This window comes from Canis lupus, chromosome 1 (assembly GCF_011100685.1).
Source record: "Canis lupus familiaris isolate Mischka breed German Shepherd chromosome 1, alternate assembly UU_Cfam_GSD_1.0, whole genome shotgun sequence".
NCBI classification, from domain to species: Eukaryota; Metazoa; Chordata; class Mammalia; order Carnivora; family Canidae; genus Canis; species Canis lupus.
In genome coordinates, this window is record NC_049222.1 from 101452639 (window position 1) to 101474147 (window position 21509).

General features: G+C 43.2%; 2 protein-coding genes and 1 pseudogene across 2 annotated transcripts in view; 1 reads left to right on the plus strand and 2 right to left on the minus strand.

The window, feature by feature from the left end:
- The window catches only part of LOC106558942 (zinc finger protein 773-like), an 87418-nt gene extending 75353 nt beyond the window's left edge, over positions 1-12065 (minus strand). The window contains 3 exon segments of the mRNA XM_038527588.1: positions 6065-6132; positions 7705-7831; positions 11917-12065. The gene's annotated coding sequence lies outside the window, so the exon portion shown is untranslated.
- Positions 3449-12050, minus strand: LOC119870874 (zinc finger protein 548-like). Its single transcript, XM_038527575.1, has 4 exons — positions 11917-12050; positions 10180-10221; positions 7705-7831; positions 3449-6132 (listed from the first exon to the last, which is right to left on the minus strand). The coding sequence occupies exons 1-4, from the start codon at positions 11929-11931 to the stop codon at positions 4565-4567; spliced, it is 1752 nt and encodes a 583-aa protein (XP_038383503.1). The 5' UTR covers positions 11932-12050; the 3' UTR covers positions 3449-4564.
- Positions 12066-12166: 101 nt separating the features above from the next.
- LOC119870262 lies at positions 12167-18081 on the plus strand (annotated as a pseudogene).
- Positions 18082-21509: the final 3428 nt, after the last annotated feature.

Here is a 21509-nt window from a genome sequence, read left to right on the forward strand (position 1 = left end):
GGTAAATCAGTGACTGTTACAATCTAGCAAGCAACATTTTTATTGAGGTAGTATTTAATACTTCCTATTTTTATCTTCCACCCCTTTTCTCCCTTTTGTAGTTTTAATTGTGCATTTTATAGATTCCATTTTCTCTCCTTTTTAACATAACTTCTTTTTTTAATTTTGTGTAGTGGTTGCTGTAGAGATTATAGTATATATCTACAGCTAATCCAAATCCACTTTCAAATAACCCTACCATTTCACAAGTAGTGTGTGCGTCCCTTAATATAACAAAATAATACTAATTCCTCTGTCTCAATTCTTGTATCATTGCTGTTATTCATATCACTTATATATATATTCACATACATACTCAAGTATGTTGATGCTTACTTTTGGGACAAACTAGATCAGTTAAGAATAAGACAACAAGTTCTTATTTTACCTCACTTATTCCTTTTCTGATACTTTTTTTTTTTTTGTAGACCTGAGCTTCTGAGCCATATCATTTTCCTTTTCTCTAAAGAACTTTTTTTTTTTTTTTTTTTTACATTTCTTACAAGGCAGGTCTACTAGCAACAAATTCTCTCCACTTTTATTTTTCTAAGAATTCTTTATTTCTTCTTCACTTTTGAAGGATAATTTCACAGGGTATAGAATTCTAGGTTGGTAGGGTTTTTCTCTCAACATTTAAATATTGTACTCCACTCTTCTTACTTGCATGGTTTCTGAAAAGTTGGATGTCGTTATCTTTGCTCTTCTAGAGGTAAAATGTTTCCTTCCTCTGACTTCTTTCAGGTTCTTTTTCATCTCTGATTATCTGTAGTTTGAAAATGATATGCCTAGGTGTACTTTTTTTCTTTTAGCATCTTTTCTGCGGTGTTCGCTGGGATTCCTGGATCAGTAGCTGAATATTTAAATTTGATAAATTTGGGAGAAAGTCTCCATCACTATTGTTTCGAACCTTTTTTCTGTTCCTTTCTCTCTTTCGTTTCTTTCTGGTTTTACCATTATTCACCTTCTACACTTTTTCAGTTGTTCCATAGTCCTTGGATATTCTATTTGGTTTTGTTTTTTTATTCCTTTTTTTTTGTTTCTTTTAGTATTTTGTGTATTTGTTTGCTTTTATCTGAGCCCTTATCATCTTAATCACAGTTGTTTTAAATTCCTAGCCTGATAATCCCAACATCCCTGCCTTATGTGTTTGGTTCTGATGCTTGCTCTGTTTCTTCAAAATTTGTTTTTAGTCTTTTAGTATGTGTTATAATTTTTTCTTAATACTTGGACATGATGCAGTAGTAAAAGAAATCACTGAAAATAGACCTCTAGCAATGTGGTCATAAGTAGTGGTAAGTTATCAGAGGAAACATGCTACAGGACAACAATTAGGTCTCAATTGTTCAGTGAGCCTTTGCTTCTAGGCTGTGAATTTCATGCATTTTTCCCCATCCCCCCCATCCCCCCCCCCCGCCATGAAAGTGGGACAAGATGCTAGAGTGGCCGGGATTGGGATATTTTCCAGGCTCTGAAAAATCCCCAGCTGATTCTTCTGAGAGCAGTCCTTTCTTTGGTTCCTTTGTCCCTCTCCCTGCACATGAGTGTTTTTCTCTGATGTTCACTGTGAGGACAATCCCCCAAAGTGTGATGATTTAGGTTCTCCTATCACAGCACCAGGGCTCCTGAAGGAGGGTCAGCTCCTGGGTTTCCTTCATTCTGTTCCCCTGTTGGATTAATTTGAGGAAGAGCAGTTTGGCTTGCCACTCACTTCTCTTATGGACCTAAGAAGAGTTGATTTTCTAGTATTTCCAGCTTTTTGTCAGGATGGAATGGCAATTTCCAGCTTCTTACAGGCTGGAACAGAAAACAGAAGTCCCTGTCTTCTCATGTTTTGTTCTAGTCTCTTGTGCCTTACTAAGAATTTAAAATGTGCATGTCTATAATTATCTAAAACTAGGCTCATTTAGGATTTTAAATATCTTCTCAATCACCCAAATCTTTAATGCTGTCATGAAGCTTTGAAGGTTTTTAAATTTCAATGTATTTAAATTCTAGTTAACATATACAGTAAAACTGATTTCAGGTGTAGAATTTAGTGATTCATAAACAAAGTTTTAAATGTAAATATAAATTTAGATAATTTTTTCATTAAATATTTTGCACATGTTGAGATTTGAAAAATACAGAGTGGAATTGAGAATTGTTTCCTATGTCTCACTCTCAAACTGTTTTCTTTCCATTTCCTATTGTATAATGTTTGTTTCTGCCCTTTCTAAATTTCAACTTTCTCAATGAGCCACCTGGTTTGAAGATCACACAGCAAAAAGATGATCTCAAGAAGAAACCCTCCCAGCAGTCTGCCTTTGGGCCTGAACTGCAAAACTTCCTTGGTCCCCAGCCTACTGGCCTATTCTGCAGATTTTCAAATTGTTGGGCCATTAGCAAAACACAAATCCCCCCCCCATACACACACCTTAATGGTTCCTAATATATCACACACTGAACACTTAAAAATAACAAGATAGTAAACTGTGTATTTTACACAATAAAAAAAAATTAAAAACACCCTAAGAATTTTCATGATACAAAGACATAGCTTTAAAACACTACTAGAAAAAAGTCAAGCAAGAATTTTTTAGAATTGTGGTTCAGATGGTTCAAAAATTTTTGATAATGAATTCAAGAAACTGAGTTTAAGTTTACTTTATCTAGGGATCCCTGGGTGGCGCAGCGGTTTGGCGCCTGCCTTTGGCCCAGGGCGCGATCCTGGAGACCCGGGATCGAATCCCATGTCGGGCTCCCGGTGCATGGAGCCTGCTTCTCCCTCTGCCTGTGTCTCTGCCTCTCTCTCTCTGTGACTATCATAAATAAATAAAAATTAAAAAAAAAGTTTACTTTATCTAAATCTCTTTATTTATTTTAAATTTTTATTTTATTTTATTTATTTATGATAGCCACACAGTGAGAGAGAGAGAGGCAGAGACACAGGCAGAGGGAGAAGCAGGCTCCATGCACTGGGAGCCCGACATGGGATTCGATCCCGGGTCTCCAGGATCGCGCCCTGGGCCAAAGGCAGGCGCCAAACCGCTGCGCCACCCAGGGATCCCAATCTCTTTTTTTAAGTAAATATTTTATTTGTTTATTCATGAGAGACAGAGAGAGAGAGGTAGAGACACAGACAGAGAGAGAAGCAGGCTCCATGCAGGAAGCCTGATGTGGGACTTGATCCCAGGACTCCAGGATCACATCCTGGGCTGAAGGCAGACATTCAACCGCTGACCCACCCAGGCGCCCCTCACTTTCCCCTTCTAAACAACTCTTTCACTCAGTGATTAGCACCTTTGTTGTTTATAGACATTGCAGCTCTAATACATAACACAGAGCCTTGTTAGATGCCATGCTTTTATGCACACAGCATGGATAATACTAAAAATACATATATGCACTTAGTGAAAACAGCATACAAGAGTAACTGTAGGATTCCCTTTATAGAAAATTCTAGAAAATGCAAACTGGAGTGTCCACTTGGGGATGGCAAGTTGGGTAGGGCTGGGACAGAGAATATGAAAAAGGGTGCATGGAAACTACAGGGGCTATGAATTATTCATTATCACGACTCTGGTGATGCTCCCATTGCGGACACATATATGAAAAATATATTTTATACTTTTAATAAATGCAGTTTTAATATATGTCAATACATCAATAAAGTTGTTAAGAAATAAAGATTCCATATAAAATCTGGACCTCCTCTTCTTCTAGAAATAATTTAACATCTGGCAAATCTGTATTGACTCCACCATCACCCTTCCCTGTATCTTAGGTATGTCAACTGATTCCTTCTCAAAACAGAAGGAAATGCTGACAAATGGAGAAATCATGCTAAGCAAAACAAGCCAGTCACAAAAAGACAAATACTGTATGATTTCACTAACAAATAGTAAACAGAGTAGTCAAATTCATAGATGGGGTATAAAAAGTTTCCAGGTGTGGTAGGGAGGGGCTAGAAGGAGCTGTTTCATGGGTATAGTTTCAGTTTTGCCAGATGAAAGGAATTCTGGAAATTAGTTGCATAAATATGTGAATTTTTTAACACTACTAAACTGTACAATTCAAAGACAGTGCAATGTGTGCTACATGCACTTTGCCATAACATAAATGTAAAATTAAAAAAACTATATTACAGTATTTCCCAGGGACAAAGAGCAGATATTTGAAGTCTTTCCTCCTCTGCAATACTCTAATGTGGTATGAACTTTTGGTGCCAAATGAGGTTAGAGTTTTAGATGAACAAATGCCATTTGTTGCACAAAAAGGTCTTTTTCCATTGCAAATTCTCTGATGTGTAATGGGGCTGGAGTTGCACCTAAGACTGCATATTGACTATACCCAGGCCTTCGTCCAGTGATCTCTTGATGTCTGATAAATGGCAAGCTGTGCCCAAACAATTTTGCACATTTACTCTACTCATAAGGTGCTTCCCAGTGTAGAGTTTAGAGTGGTACCTAAAGGCTTCGCCATATTCTCTGCACCCATAAGTTTTTTTACCAGTGTAATTCTCTGGTTAATGGCTTGGAGTTTTATCTCAAGAATGCCCCACATTTATGGCACTCCTAGGTCTCTCTTCATTGTGGATTTTCTGGTGATGAACAAGATGGGACTTTCTAATAAAGGCCTTCCGACATTTGCTGCACTCATAGGGCCTTTCTCCGGTGTGGATTTTCTGATGCTCAACAAGTATATGTTTGTGGCTAAAGGCTTTCCCACATTCACTGCACTCATAGGGCCTCTCTCCAGTGTGATTCCTCCAATGTTTAATAAGGTTGGAGTTATACCGAAAGAATTTTCCACATACACTGCACTCATAAGGCCTTTCTCCAGTGTGAACTCTCTTATGTCTAATGAGTCTGCAGTGGTACCTAAAGGATTTCCCACATTCACTGCATTCATAAGGCCTCTCTCCCGTGTGATTCTGCCAATGTTTAATGAGCTTGGACTTGTACCTAAAAAATTCTCCACATAAGCTGCACTCATAAGGCCTTTCTCCAGTGTGAACTCTTTGATGTCTAATGAGTGTGGAGGTGTACCTAAAGAATTTCCCACATTCACTGCACTCATAAGGCCTTTCTCCAGTGTGAACTCTCTGGTGTTTAATGAGTGTGGAATTGTACCTAAAGAATTTTCCACATTCACTGCACTCATAAGGCTTTTCTGCAGTGTGAACTCTTTGATGTCTAATAAATGTGGAGCTGTACCTGAAAAATTTCCCACATTCGCTACATTTATAAGGTCTTTCTCCAGTGTGAACTCTCTTGTGTCGTATCAATCTGTAGTTGTACCTAAAGAACTTCCCACATTCTCTGCATTCATAAGGCCTTTCTCCAGTGTGGATTCTCTGATGTTTCATGAAGTTGGCATTATACTTAAAGAATTCCCCACATTTGTTACACTCATAAGGGCTTAATCCAGTGTGAATTCTCTGGTGACTAATGAGCGTGGAATTGTACCTAAAGACTTTCCCACATTCATTGCACTTAAAAGGCCTCTCTCCAGTGTGAATTTTCTGGTGCTGCACAAGGTGAAACTTTCTAATGAAGCCTATCCCGCATTTGCTGCATTCATAAGGTCTTCCTCCAGTGTGGATTTTCTGGTGTTCAAGCAGTATTTGTTTTTGGCTGAAGGCTTTCCCACACTGAGCACACTTGTAGTCATTCTGTCCAGCTGCAAAGGCCTCCCCACACTCAGTGTCCCCATGTGGTTTCACTGCATTGTGATAGGCCAGGTGTTGGAGAAGGCCTGTGCTGCCCAGGAAAACCTTCCCACCTTTGCTGCACGTGAAGCTACTGTCTGCCTTGTGAACACTGTTGTTCATTGCAAAGGAACACCTCCCCTCTTCCCTTCTGGAAAATTTGTCTCCAATCTGCTCCTTCTGGTGCCAGTGCAGGTTTGCCCCACAAATGTATAGCTCTTGATCGGGGTACAGTCCATCATGCTCAGCCAAGCGCAAAAGGTCTTTCCATCCTGGGCCACATGCCTCGCAGGGCTGGGCCTCCTGGATGGATGGGCCTAGCTTTGGAGTCCTGACCTGTGATGCTCCTGAAGAAACACCTTGCTCTGAAGGTGCCTCCTCATCCTGGGCTCCATGCCAGCAACCTGGAAGCAGAGAAATGCTGGTAAAGTGCATGCTAACTCTGTTGGGGAAGAGGCAGCCTCATAGGAATCTGTGTCAGATACACCCACAGATGAGGCCATGGGCCTGCTGATGGGCAAGGGGGCCTAGAGACAGTGAGAGGAAGGCCTGCTGTGCAGAGCTCAGCCTGGCAAGTTTCCATGATGAGAGAGCCCTGACTCTGGGGAAGGACACAAGGGGTACCGTCTGGGACACCTGGGTGGCTCAGCAGTTTGGTGCCTGCCTTCAGCCCAGGGTGTGATCCTAGAGTCCCGGGATCAAGTTCCACATAGGGCTCCCTGCATGGAGCCTGCTTCTCCCTCTGCCTATGTCTCTTCCTCTCTCTCAGTGTTTCTCATGAATAAGTAAATAAAATCTTAAAAAAGAACAACAAGAGGTACTGTCTTAGTTCACTGGGGTTGCCACAATAAAATACCACAGACCACGTAGCTTATAGACAACAGAAATTTATTTCTCACAGTCCTGGAGGCCGGAATTCTGAGATCAGGGTGCCAGCAAGATGCCACAGGGTGAGGGCCCTCTTCTGTGCCATATCGACTTTTCACTGTGTCCTCCCATAATGGAAGGGGCTAGGGGGCTCTGTGGGGTCTCTTTTATAAGAGCATTAATCCCATTCATGACAGCTCTGCCCTCATGACCCCCACGGTGCAGAGGCACCATCTCCTAATACCACCATACTGGGAGTGAGACTTGAAACATGAATGGTGATGGGGTGGTGGGGCACAGGTATTTAAAACTGCAGGTTCTGTGTAGGGAGGAGAGGCAAGGTTTTCAAGGCACTCCCATGCAAAGGGCTATTGCTCCTGGTGACTGGTGAGCATAGTGTAGAAAACTGTAAACAGACCTAGAAACCCCTAACCACACACTATAGTGATAATGCAACTCAAGAACTACTTAAGGATGCAGGCAGGCCTCACAATATCCTAAGTATAGGTCAAACTTGGAGAGCCCTGCAAAGGGACCAGGACAACAGGATGAGGGGTGAAGCCCAATGGGTGTGAAATTGTGGCGGAAAGGGGATTAGTATTCAGAGTAGACATGAAAACGGAGAAGAAAAGGTAGAAATGAAGTGTGGCCCCGGGGCGCCTGGGTGGCTCAATTGGTTAAACAACTGCTTTCAGCTCAGGTCATGATCCTGGGATCCAGTCCCACATCAGGCTTCCTGCTCTGCTCAGGCAGGAACCAAGAAATGTCAGCAAGAGGAAGGGGGGAAGCCTGGGGCACCATGGTTCTGAGCATCTTGACTAAGTGACCCAACCAGAGACAAGCCAGGTCTGAGGGATCTCTCAGATAAACTTCAATATTTTTGACCTCTGAGCCCTATCTTGCAAATATTTAGGGCAGCAGGGATGGGACTCCTTGGGGAGAGTGCACACAGTACAATGCACACAGCCCAGTCCTGGCACCAGTAACACATATGCCGGGAAAGCAGGAAAGGAAGTATTACCCTTGGTCTTGTGGAAAGGACAGAGCTGCTCTTGGACAAAAGGGTAAGAAACAGAGTCCAACCTAGGACATGGGTGTGAGGGCCTTACCTAGGGAGGACAAAAGCGCAAAGTTCTCCATCATCACAGCATGGTACAAAAATCTCTGAGCTTCATCAAGGAGGCCCCACTCTTCCTGGGAGAAATATATGGCCACGTCTTCAAAGACCACATGGCTCTGCCAAAATTGGAACATTTGGTTCATGAGTTGCTTCTTGTGTTAACTGTGTCTTATGGATTCTGTATTCATCTGACTGCCATTCATTAATTACAGGGCTAAACTAACAGCCAAATTTGTTTATATAACTCTCCCTTCCAGTCTGGTGCCCATACTCTGAACCATTTCCTCTACTAACTCACACACCAAGTCAACACTTTCCCTGTCCTAAATCAACCCAGGCCAGGTACAGATAACCAGACACATCCCTTCTACCCCAGGTACACTAACATTATATAAAATAGCCACCACTAAGCTTTTCACTCTACCCTTCCTGCATTTCTCCCAGAGTCCAATAAAGGCTCTGACATAAAGATTCCCTTTGCTGGTGTATATGCTCCTAACCAAATCCAGGGCTTCCCCATGTGGCCCTGTGTTACATGGTGTGCTCCCACCCTCTAGAGAAATAGAGTAAGAACCTTTTCTCAGTGTTATTGGTTTCTCCATGTCATCACTCACCCACCTCCTGTAGGTGCAATTATCAATATGCTTCTCTCTCAAGAGGCCCTTCAGTCCTTCCACACAGCCTTCCCTGCTCATCCTCCTCCCTGACTTCCCAATGTGGGAGCGTTACCAGCTGCCAGTGGCACTGCTGCCCACTCTCTCCTCATTCCCATTGATCACTGTGTCCAGAACACAGCATAAAACATGAGGAAAGGAGGGGCAGAAGACATCACCTAGGTTGTGGGCCTGACAATGTAGGGCGCTCCCTTTCTCCCACTAGCCACCTACCTGTGTGAGGACCTCACACACTCTCAGCCCTTTCTCCCTTCTATATACCAACTGTCCCATAAGCAGTCAGAACCTACCTCTCTCATCTGAAGCCCAGGTACACTTACCTCCCCACCCACATGCCCACTACACATGAGGTCTAGCAATGCTTCAAGCTAACTAGTTTCCCCCTCAACATCTATCTCATATGCCCTCCAGTCTCAGAAGACTCTCTCTCTCTCTCTCTCTCTCTCTCTCACTCACACACTCACACACACACACACACTCGGCTTCCTCAGCCTTGTGATGCCCATGACCATCACCCAGGCGCCCAATTAAGAAACCGAGTACTCAGGGCACCTGAGCAACTCCAGTCACTTAAGCATCCAACTCTTGGTTTCTTTTTTTTTTTTTTTTTTTTTTCAACTCTTGGTTTCAACTCAGGTCATGATCTCATGGCTAGTGGGATCCAACCTCATTACAGGCTCTGCTCAGCAGGAGTCAGCTTGAGATTCTCTATGTTCCTCTGACCCTCTCCCCACTCACATGCGTGCTCTCTTTCTCAAATAAATAAATCTCTTAAATACAAACAAAAAACCCCAGTACTCAGGCCCTTCATTCCCATTCCTGCTCCTCTAATGGCATCGCCACCATGATCTAGAGATGCTGCCTCCTAAATCTGCTCCATAGTTTCATCCTAGCACACACCCAGTCGCTATGTTGTGGCTGTCTCCAATTTGAATCTATTCTTGGAACCCTAGGACTCTGTCTTGTGCCTACTTGATACCTCTCCTTGGAATCTCTGGGGCATTTGTGACATAGACAAAAACTAACTCTTCATGTTCCATCTGCAAATTCCTCATACCACTGACTTCCTCCATTTTTATTAGGAAGGATGGGTGCTTGAATAAGGCCAAAAATCTGGGGGCATCCCCGGTTCTTCCCTCCATCCCATCTCTCTTCTCCCTGAGTCTCAATATCATAAAGTATGAGTGGCTCTAGTTCAAAACCCATCCAGAAACCAACTACTCCTCTACCTCCATAGCCACCACTCCTGTGTAGCCACCACTACAACACTTACCTTTACTGCTACAAGAATTTCACTGATATCCCCCTGTCTGTCCTTCACTCTGCAGTCAAGGGGAACCTATTAAAATCTGAGTCAGCACCTTCCTCTTCTGTTTCTAACCTTCCCTACTTCCCACCAACCTCAGATTAGAGATCCAGAGCCCCAACCTGTCACTTGAAGTCTGATACCATACTCCTATCTAACCCCAAGGTAGCTCCCCATTCTCACCAGATATGAGAGACCAGCAGTCTCCTGAACATCCCAGCCAAGCCTCACCTACAAGCATGTGAATGTTCTGAATCCTGTGGCCAGGACTTCCGGCCACATCTTATAACATCAGTTGTTAAAAACATATACAATCTAAATGTAGGATCCTGGGCCTGGGGAAAGCACATGGTCTTCAGACTCGAGAGAGTGAGAAGGATAAGAGAAGTCTCAGGAAAGTACCACTCCCTGATATAGATATCAGGTGCCAAAACCACCTGTGTGACAACTGGGATGTTTGAAAGGTGGGACACCCTCCACTCACCTGCCCAGGGTCCATAAGCATCTCTGCCACCTCCATGGGACACTACGGGCAGAAGGAGACCATAAGAAACAGGTAACCATGGAAGGATCCCATGAGCTGAGCTGGACCAGCACCCCTACCCTGTCCGCCCTGGAGCAAAGTGATCTCAGCGTGACAGTCAAAGTTCAGTCCTCTAGAAAACAGTGCTGCCTCTTATCAGCTGTCACCCAGCGCTTCATTCCATGGGATTGACAGTTTTGTGTATATTTTCAGTGCAAATGAAGTGCTGGGATTTTGAAATCTGAGGTCTTTATTTTTACCACTTTAAGATTTCATAAGATACCATACATAAAACTTTACATATAAACAAAAACACTAAGAGGTAAATTAATGTCAAATTAATTATGAAGTGTTTACACACATTTAACTTGTTGAATAGGCTCATTTCTAATTGTTTACCTCTGTGTACATTTTAAAAGGGATATTGATTAATTAATATTTAAGACCACAAATTTTTTATACATTAAGTGAACGAGATCCTAGAAAAGGTTGCGCAGGCAGACAAGCAACTAGCACATATAGCAACAGGGTCTGTCTGTTACAGAACCCTCAAAAGGGAGCTTGTTGCAGGCCCTGGACTGGATAGCCGCTCATACCTCATGCACTGAAGGGTGGGAGTAAGGAAGCAGTCCCCTGTCATGGAGCCTGAGGCTCCATCAGCCTGGCTGACTTTTCCCTTGTTCCATAGTGAGTGGCCCTGAGGGTCAGCTGAGTCCCCAAGTGGAGAGTCAATACCAGCACAAAACACCAGTTCCACCAAAGGGAAGCTCCTCATCCCAACAACGTCTTCCTAAGGACATAGACAAAAGATCTCTCTTACAGCAGCTCTTTTCTGAAGCAGCAACAGGGATGCCAACACCTGGTTCCCATACCCTGCCCGCCATTTCTCAGCCCTCACCTCCCTTACCATCAGAAATCATCTGAAGACTCCCTCTTTGATGTGGTCCTCAGGCCAACCTCTGGTGCAGTCCACCCTCCACAACTCTGACAACACAGCCCCCTTCTCCGCCCTCCAGATCTCTACGTCCATATATTCACGTCATGTCTCCACCTGAGCTATCTTAGCATCAACACGTCCAAAATCAAGCTCAGGATTTCCGAATACCTGCTCCTTGGGCTCGCTTCCCCACCTCCATCTTTTCAGATGCTCGGGTCTTGACGTGGCCCTTCACTCCCTACTTTTGCTCACACGTGTATGTGATGCAGCAGGAAATACTGTCCGCTCATCGTGTCTCCCTCTCCCGCCAGCGCCCGGGTCCAGCCTCCACTACAACTCCTCCAGAGAGGCCTGCGGTGTCTCCTCAGCAATCTCCCCTCCCCGCCATTCCCCGTCCAGCTCTCCCCTACCCTAAACTTCTGACTCTAGGCAAGCCCCGCCCCTCCTCGCCTCCCTGCGACCTCCCACGGACCCTGGCTGCCCATGCCGCTGCTGCAGGAGACACTCCGCCTCGCCCTCTGTTTCCCGCATACACAGGGGGCACTGGTCCCCTCATCTCCCTGCCCGGACTCAGGAGCACCCGCCCCGCCCCCCCGCACCGGCGGAACCGGGTCCCCACGCCGGGCCCCACCTCCCCCATCCCCGCCTCTAGGGCATGGCTGCGGGGAGCTGAGCGGACGCCCCTCCATCCGGGCTAAGGCGCTCGGGGCGGCGGGGCCAGCGGGGCCAGCGGCCTAAGGGTCCGAGGGTCCAGAACCCACCTGAGCCGGCTTCATCAGCGCGGCCTCCGCCTCCGACCAGTGGGAAGACGGAACGAGGAGCGGCGGGCAACCGGGAGGGGACGAGGGCCCTGGCAGCCGCTTTTGCGGCGGGTACGACGCCTCTCCTCACGCTCTTCCGCTTCGTCACCTCCGCCTCCGCCTCAGCCAAGCGCCTAGAAAGCCCTGAACCCCCGAGCCGGACAGCCACCAAACTGACGGGAAGGAACGCCGGAAGTCCCGCCTCCACACGATGCGCACTCAAGCATTCTTCTCTCAAGGCTTCATTGGCTCAGTCGCCGCCGCCACCGCCCCGCACCGCAGATTTATGGGTATCGTAGTTTCCGCTATCGCTACCAACTTCCGCAGAAGACGAAGGCCCTCCTCCTTACGTGGCGGGTGAAGGACCAGTCCAGGCCTCCGCAGGGGCTCTGGGAAATGGAGTTCCGTGGCTCCACAGGTGGTGTGGGGCCTCGCCTGTTCTTTAATGGGACTTACCCAGATTTCTTGGAGCTCAGTCTGGAAGTCACAGAAAGATTAGAGACCTGTTACTCCATATGCTTCGAAGCTTGATAGGTTCCCAAAGGCTATCAGATCCAAAGGGACACACCGTATCACGATGCCACCTCGACTCATAGCTGTCAACGACCTTGTCACTTTTCAAATGTAGACTGGATCTCTGGAGTTAGTTTTAACGAGTAGCATATTTGTCACAGGATAAGAAAGAAATGCTTCAGACAGAGCCATGGAGGAGAAGATATGATGGGGCACTGAAGTAGGTAGGGTGAACAACAAGCAGGATGAAGCTGTGCTGATTCCCAGGAAAACATCATTCATGCCTTCAGAGTCAGACAGTGATTGTGTTTGAACCCACTGAGTGAGTAGTATTTCTTGAAACGCTACTACTACATACCTGAGGTATTTGTCAATTCCTTTAAAAATCTGAAATGTGAGGATCCCTGGGTGGCTCAGCGGTTTAGCGCCTGCCTCCGGCCCGAGGTGTGATCTTGAGGACCCGGGATCGAGTCCCACGTCGGGCTCCCTGCGTGGAGCCTGTGTCTCTGCCCCTCTCTCTCTCTCTCTCTCTCTCTCTCTTTCTCTCATGAATAAATGAATAAAATCTTTTTTAGAAATCTGAAAAGAACAGTGATCTGAGACATGCCATCTTCTGCCAGAATGGTGTGTGCTCCTTTCGTAGTTGGGGCACCTGTAAAAAGGGAGCATCCTGTTCTTGAGACAAAGGTTAGGGATCCACTACCTATCTCATATCCTTTCTGGGAAGGAGTTTATTGTTTCACTAAAATTCTAGCAACAGTGCCATCACAGGGAGTGGAAATTATCTGTGAAAAACATTTGTGAATTGGAAATTACTGACATGATCAGTTTTTCAGAGTGTAGCAGAAATACTTCTAAGGAAACATACATGTAGTACGTTAAAAAAAATTAAGAAAGGCTAAGATCTCAGTGAAGGTTGACAGACCATGAAATCTGAAAAGCAAGAGAATGAAGCTAAGCCTGTGGCTGTGCTTCAATCTGGGCCACACTCATGTTTTTTTCTCCAAAATGAGATTTTTTTTTTATACTTGACAATGTGGCCAGTAACTGCTTGGAGGGATAGAGACAATATTTTGAAAGACTTGCCTAAAAGGTGAAATGAACAGGCAAACTGTGCTGTGGTATGTATTTACTGATCTAAATAATGTGGTGTATACCTACTGGGTTTCAGGCACAATAGCGGGTGCATAGGACACATTGGGGATAGGGTTGCCAGCTGCTCTCTGTATTTAGGACTGTCCTGTGTTTGTCTATTAAACATTCATTTATCTGAAGGCCAAACTAATAGTCAAAGATGTGTACTTCTCTCTTGAAAGTCAGTTTCACAGACTTGCAAAACTCCTATTACAAATAACGGGGATTCCTGGATGGCTCAGCGGTTTAGCGCCTGCCTTCGGCCCAGGGCGTGATCCTGGAGTCCCGGGATCGAGTCCCACGTTGGCCTTCTTGCGTGGAGCCTGCTTCTCCCTCTGCCTGTGTCTCTGCCTCTCTCTCTGTGTCTCTCACGAATAAATAAATAAAATATTTTAAAAAATACCTCAAGAACAAACCCTAATGTGTGTTTTGCTTCCTGCCGAATAGGGCATGTCTCTACCTAGGTACTTCCTGACACTTTAGTCATAAAGGCACTCATTTCCTCCTCCCATGCCCTCCTTCTTGCGTGTGACATGGTTTCATGTGGACCTCTGTGGTGTGCTTGGTCTCTTATTTCCAGGATTTGAAAATTTAGCCAAGTTACCTCATGGTATCATTGTCTCGGTATCCACTTTGTTTGGCCAAGCCGCCTGCAGGGACCTTACACTGACAAGTCATACCCTTTCATGGAACCACATGTCCTACATAACAGCCCAAAGAGCCACAAACAAATGTAAGTTCCTGATAGGACTTTCCAAAGACCCTTGTAATTAATTGTCCACAGCCTCCCAGCACCTTTGCCTTATGTTCACCCTTACATAAGACCTTCTTGGAAACAAAAAAAAAAAAAAAAAAAAAAAAGGACCTTCATGGAGCTTATCAAAACTCAGCTCTTTTTGGTTTGAACTGATCACCTGGGGCCACCTGTGTGGCTAAATCACTTAAACCTCTGTCTCTTGATCTCAGCTCAGGTCTTGATATTAGGGTCATGGGTTCAAGCCCCATAAAGAAAAATGAGTTGACCAATCTGACTTCAGCTGGGAAACCCAAAAGCACTCAACCCATGGACCCTAGTAAAGGCATGTGCACTGGGTCCTGCCTTTCTTTCTGCCTGCACTTTTGCCTTGATGTCCCTGTGTGGCCCCTGGAAGTGTGCCATGTACTTCCTCCAAGACCTGTTGAGTATACACTTCTCTATTTCAACTTCTCTCATGGTCTGTCATTGAACTGTGATCTGATCCACCATCAGGCACCTGGGATCATGAGCAGCTGAAGGCAGATGCTTACCTGGCTGAGCAACCCAGGTGCCCCTCCTTATGATATTTTTAATTTCTGTAGGGTCAGTAATATTTCTTCATTGCAGATTTTCTTAATTTCTCTTATTTTCTTCTTTTTTAAAAAAGCTTTTATTCATTTATTTGAGGACCTTAGTGCTGTACTAAGCAAATGTTAATTTACCACTCATAACACAGGAAACTGTTGAGTAGCACAATTTTCCTCTTAATGGCATTGACCTCTCCATGTTCACCCAGTCACCTTTATAAATCAAGACATGGTCACAATTCAAGGACACGTCCTGTGTTTAATGATTTGGTCCTGATTCCTAGAATGACTTACAGAATACCCTATATACCCTGTATTACAGCTTTTTACAATATATTGCAGAAAAGTCAGCAGTTAGGGACTTAATTACTAGGACCTTCCCTAATTTTTGCCCAAACTTCCTACTTAGGAGCAACCAGAGAGTGCTAAATATGTACACTTAACAGATCACACAAGATTCCCACTTTTATTTAGCTTCCCCTGCTACTTCCTCATGCCAGCATTCTACAATCAAGGCATACCTGAAACCTTACCTTTTTTCTGTTATAAAGCATTCCCACTCCTCTGTTTGCCTTTGAGTCTCTGCCAAATGCAGGAGAGGGGGAACACATAGACTTTATTTATAAAGATTAACAAAACTCAAGCAGGAAAACACTACAAAAATTGATGAAAATAAAAAGCTGGTTCTTTCAAAAAATTAATGAAATTGACAGCTTTAGTTTAGGTAGGTCAAGAAAATAAGAGGAGAGGGGCGCATGAGTGGCTCAGTTAAGTATCTGACTCTTGGTTTTGGCTCAGGTCATGATCTCAGGGTTGTGGGATTGAGCCCCACTTTGAGCTCCATGCCCCACATTAGAGTCTGCTTAAGATTCTCTGCCTCTCCCTCTCCCCTCCCTCCACTCTCTCTCTCAAATAAATGAATAAAAGCTTAAAAAAGAAAATAAGAGAAATTAAGAAAATTGGGAATGAAGGGGAAATATCATTACTGACCTTACAGAAATTAAAAGTATCATGAGGAGGGGCACCTGGGTGGCTCAGCCAGTTAAGCATCTGCCTTCAGCTGCTCATGATCCCAGGGTGCTGCGATGGAGCCCCACGTGGGGTTCCCTGATCAGCTGGGAGCCTGCTTCTCCCTCTTCCTCTGCCCCTCCCCTCTGCTTGTGCTCTCTCTCTCAAATAATTAAATAAAATCCTTTTTTTTTTAAGTATCAAAAGGAAATATTATGGGCAACTTTACCACCAAATTTAAACAATTTCGATGAAATATACAAATTCCTTAAAAGACACAAATTATTAAAATTGATAGAAGAAGAAAATCTACAGGGCAGTCGGTTTAGCGGTTTAGCGCCGCCTTCAGCCCAGGGCGTGATCCTGGAGACCTAGGATTCAGTCCCGCATCAAGGCTCCTTGCATGGCGCCTGCTTCTCCCTCTGCCTGTGTCTCTGCCTCTCTCTCTGTGTCTCTCATGAATAAATAAATAAAATCCTTTTTTTTATAAGAAAATCTACAGAGAAATACACTAATAATAATTGGACATCTTCCCACAAGAAAATCCCAAGCCCAGCTGCCTTCAGTAAGGAATTCTACCTACCATTTAAAACAAATGTCACTAGTTTTCACAAAATCTTCCAGAATAGAAAGAAGGAATATTCCCCCATCCATTCTATGAGGTTAAGATTCTTTTGATCAAAAAGTGATATACAGAAAATATACAAAAACTACAGGCCAGGGCAGCCCCGGTGGCCCAACGGTTTGGTACTGCCTTCAGCCCGGGGTGTGATCCTCGAGACCCTGGATCAAGTCCTGCGTCGGGCTCCCTGCATGGAGCCTGCTTCTCCCTCTGCCTGTGTCTCTGCCTCTCTCTCTCTCTCTCTCTCTCTGTGTGTGTGTGTGTGGGTGTCTGTCATAAATAAATAAAAATAAAATCTTAAAAAAACCCTACAAGCCAATTAACCCTTACTTATATATATAAAATACACACAAATTACCAGAAAATTTAGGGCACTTGAGTGGCTCTCTTAGTTGAGCAACCAACTCTTGGTTTTGGCTCAGGTCATGATCTCGTGGGTCATGAAATCAAGCCCTCTGTCCAGTTGCATACTCAGCAAGGAGTCTACTTGAAAATTCTCTCCTTCTGCCCCTCCTCCCACTTGCACTCCCTCTCCCTCTCTTTTAAATAAATAAATAAATAAATAAATAAATAAATAAATAAATAAATAAATAAATAATCTTTTTAAAAAAACTTTTTAAATTTATCAGAAAATCTGATTCTTCAACACATATGAAGGATAATACATCATAAGGAAGGGGATTAGTCCCAGGACTACAAGACTGATATAAGTCAGTCTCCCTACCATACCAGAAACATATGTTTTGGAATCAAGTTTGAATCAGATCTCAAGCTGGAAGATGCTTTGTGGTGAAGATTAACAGATCAGTATATCCAACTCCCCATGGGAATTGCTGCAGAGACTCTTGCTGCAAAACATAGAGAAGACTGTGACAAGTACGCCCTGTAGTCCCAGTAGGGGTAGAAAGCTGCTAATGATGCTGGCTACTTTAATAATGAGATGGCACCAACTGAGGTGAAGGCTAAGAAGGGGAAAGACACAGTAGATGAGCATGCTCAGCCTCTAACAACCCTGGATCAGTTAAATAAACTTCCCCCAGTATTCAAGAAAGAAATTGTGACTGCAGGGAACGCATCAAGGGTATCTGATGGCGCTGGAGCTGTTAATCATAGATAGTGAAGATGCTATTACACACACACACACACACACACACACACACAACTTCACATCACTGGCAAGAATTGTGGGCTATTTCGTGTCTGGATGTCCCTCTATCATGGGTATTGGTCCTATCTCTGCTATCAACGGGGAACTGAAGAAAACAGGATGGAGTCTTAAGGACTGGATTTGGTAGAGGTGAATGAAGCTTTTGCTCCTCAGTACTTAGCAGTTGAGAAGAGTTTGGATCTTGACCCAAGTAAAACCAATGTGAATGGCGGAGCCATTGCTTTGGGTCATCCTCTGGGAGGATCTGGAACAAGAACTATGGCACACCTGGTTTATGAATTAAGGATTGGGGCAGGAAATACACCACTATATCGGAGGCGGCCAAGGCATTGCTGTTGTCATTGAGAGCACAGCCTGAGGGGTAGGTGGCCCACCAAGGCCCCCTGGTACTGTGCTGGGCCAGACCACAGCAAAGCAGGTGATCTTCAGAGCAGCTGTGAACCTTGATGTGCTCTCTACTGCAAGTGGCTGAGTGGGATTAAGGGATAAGGAGGCAAAGATGTATTTCTCGTGAATGAATAAGTATATAAGTTCTCCAAAATTTGTACAAAATATGATGTATTTCTGCACAAAAAAACAAACTACAGAGGCCTTAAAAGAAATTGTATTCTCTTGCCATATAATTACCATTCATACCTTAGGTAATATGATTGCAAGATAATGGAATAAATAATACTTAAGAAAAAATTGGTTTCAGCTCAGGTCATGACCTCACGTTCCTGGGATTGAGCCCCACTATCCTGGTCTGGGCTCAGCGGGAGTCTGTTTGGATATACTCTCCTTTTGCCCCTCCACCTGTTCATGCTCTCTCTCTCTCTCTCTTAAGTAATAAATAAAATATTTTTTAAAAGACAAAAAAAGAGGAAGAAACCCTAAAACCCCACCACAGGATCATCCCAACAGATGTACAGAAATTGAAACTGAGAGCCCAGAAATAGGTCAACACAAATATCATCCACTTACCTCTGACAAAGAAGCAAAGGCAATTAAATGGACAAAGGACAATCTTTTTAAAGTATGGTGCTAGAAGTGAAAAACCACAAGTAAAAAAAAAATGAATCTATATATAGAATTTACACTTTTCACAAAATTTCATTCAAAATGTATTATAGATCTAAATGTAAAATACAAAATTGTAAGACCCCTAGAAAATAACAGAGGGGAAAATCTATGTAACCTTATGTTTGGTGGTAAATTTTGAGATACAACACAAAAATCACAATTTATCAATAAAAATGGGATAAGATGCAGCTGATTAAAATTAAAAAATATCTTCTCTGCAAAAGACAAAGTTAGGAGAATATAAAAATGTACAACATATGTCATTAGAAAAATTAGATAAAAAACAACAGATTTCAAAAAATGAGATACCACTACCTACTTGAATGACTAAAATCTAAAATAATGACAGGGACACCTGGGTAGCACAGTTGGCTAAGCACCTGACTCTTGGTTTCAGCTCAGGTTGTGATCTCAGGGTCCTGGGATCAAATCCCGTCGGGCTCTATGCTCAATGCAGAGTTTGATTGCAATTCTCTCTCCCACTCCCTCTGCCTCTCCCACTTATGCTCTCTCTCTCTCCAAAATAAACAAATCTTTAAAAAAAAGACTAAAATAATGACAATATTTTTTTTCTCAAATAATGACAATATTAATAACTGGCAAGGATGTTAAGCAACAAAAACTCTTATTTCATGGAAAATAAAAATAGTATAGCACTTCTTAAATGAATTGGAAAGTTTCTTACATAACTAAATATACTGTTACCATGGAATGCAGTAACCATGCATGTGCCCAAATGAGCTGAGAAGTTATGTCCACACAATATTGCTATATGGGTGTACAACAGGTTTATGCATAATTCCCAAAACTTAGAAACAATCAAGATATCTTTACCTAGGAGAATGAATAAAAAAATCTTGGTACATTCATACAAACAATATTATTCAGTGATTAAAAGAAATATGCTATGCTTTGAAAAGACACAGAGGAAACAAGTGCATAATACTAAATGAAAGAAGCCAACTGGAAAAGGCTATGTAGCAGATGATTCCAATTGTAGGACATTCCAGAAAAGCCAAAACTACTGATAGTAAAAAGATCAGTGGTTATAGAGTGAATAGGCAACCTAAGGAATGGGGAAAAATATTTATAAGCTCTATATCTGCTACAGATTTAATCTCTAAAATATATAAAATATAAAATATATAATTTACTCCTACAACTCAGTAAAGGACACACACACACACACACACACACAACAAAAAACAAAGCAAAAACTAGGGGCGCATGGGTGGCTCAGTCAGTTGAGCATTCAACTCTCAGTGTCTGCTGGGGTCATGATCTCAGGGTCATGAGATCAAGCCCTGAGTCAGGCTCCATGCTGTGTGTGGAGCCTGCTTAAGATTCTCTCTACTTTTCCCTCTGCCCCTTCCCATTTGCTCATGCGCATTCTCTCTCTTTCTCCCATTAGAAACAAAACAAAGCAAACCCTAACAACCTGACTTTTAAAATGGGCAAATGACTTCATAAACCTTTCTCCCAAGATAAACATATGGCCAACCGGTATATGAGAAAATGTTCATGGTCACTAATCATCAGTGAAATGCAAATCAAAACCCCAATGAAATATCACTTCACACCTGACAGGACAACCATATCAGAAAAGCAAAATACAAGTCTTGCCAATGATGTGAGAAACTAGAACCCTTTCACACTGTTGGTGGGAATGCAAAGTGGTACAGCTGCTATGGAATACATCATGGATATTCCTTTAAAACACCAAAAATAGAACTACCATTTGATCCAGTAATACTATTTCCAGGTACATACCCAAAAGAAATGAAATCAGGACCTGGAATAGATATTAGCAGTTCCATGTTCACTGCAGCCCTGTTCATGATAGCTAACATGTGGAAACAAACCAAATGCTCATCAACAGATGAATGGATGATGAAAACATGATATATACAAATTATATTATTCAATCTTTTTATAAAAGATTTTATTTTTTTATTTGAGAGACACACAGAGAGAGGCAGAGACACAGACAGAGGGAGAAGCTGGCTCCTTGCAGGGAGCCCAATTCAGGATTCGATCCCGGAACTGGGATCACACCCTGAGCCAAAGGCAGCTGCTCAACCAGGATCACGCCCTGAGCCAAAGGCAGCTGCTCAACCGCTAAGCCACCCAGATGTCCCTATACAAATACCTTTGAAGGGAAGTTTTATCATTTAATGCCAACTCTTCAGAAGACTCACAAAAATTGACACATACATTTTGGTTAATTGCTATTTTATATACACACAAAGTAGACAGCATAACCTCCTTGCCTTTTCATTGTGTTGTTTCCATGGCTGTGAAGAAACTTTTTAGTTTGATATAGTCCCAGTTGATTAGTTTTGTTTCCTGTGCTTTGATGTTAATTTAAAAAAATTATTTCTAATGTCAATGTCAGGGAGCTTTCCTTTTCTGTTCTTCTAGCTTTACTGTTTCAGGTCTTATGCATTTTTCCAACACCATTTATTAAAGAGACTATCCTTTCCCCCATTGTATATTCTTGATGCCTTTGCCAAAAAATTAGTTGCCTTTATTTGTGGGTTTATTTCCTGCCTTTCTCTTCTGTTCCATTGATCTATGTGTCTGTTTTGATGGCAGTACTGTATGTGTTTCATTAATATAACTTTGTAGTGTAGTTTGAAGAGAGGGCATTTGATGCCTCCAGCTTTGTTCTCCTTAAGATTGAGCTAGTCAGGGCAGCCCCGGTGGCTCAGCGGTTTAGCGCCA

What these genes read in the sequence shown, in the direction of transcription:
- LOC119870874 (XM_038527575.1), bottom strand. An exon ending in TGCTTATGGACCCTGGGCAG is followed by an intron (nt 7,832 to 10,179) that starts GTGAGTGGAGGG and finishes CAATTTTGGCAG; the next exon opens with AGCCATGTGGTCTTTGAAGA. An exon ending in TGCGCTTTTGTCCTCCCTAG is followed by an intron (nt 6,133 to 7,704) that starts GTAAGGCCCTCA and finishes CTCTGCTTCCAG; the next exon opens with GTTGCTGGCATGGAGCCCAG.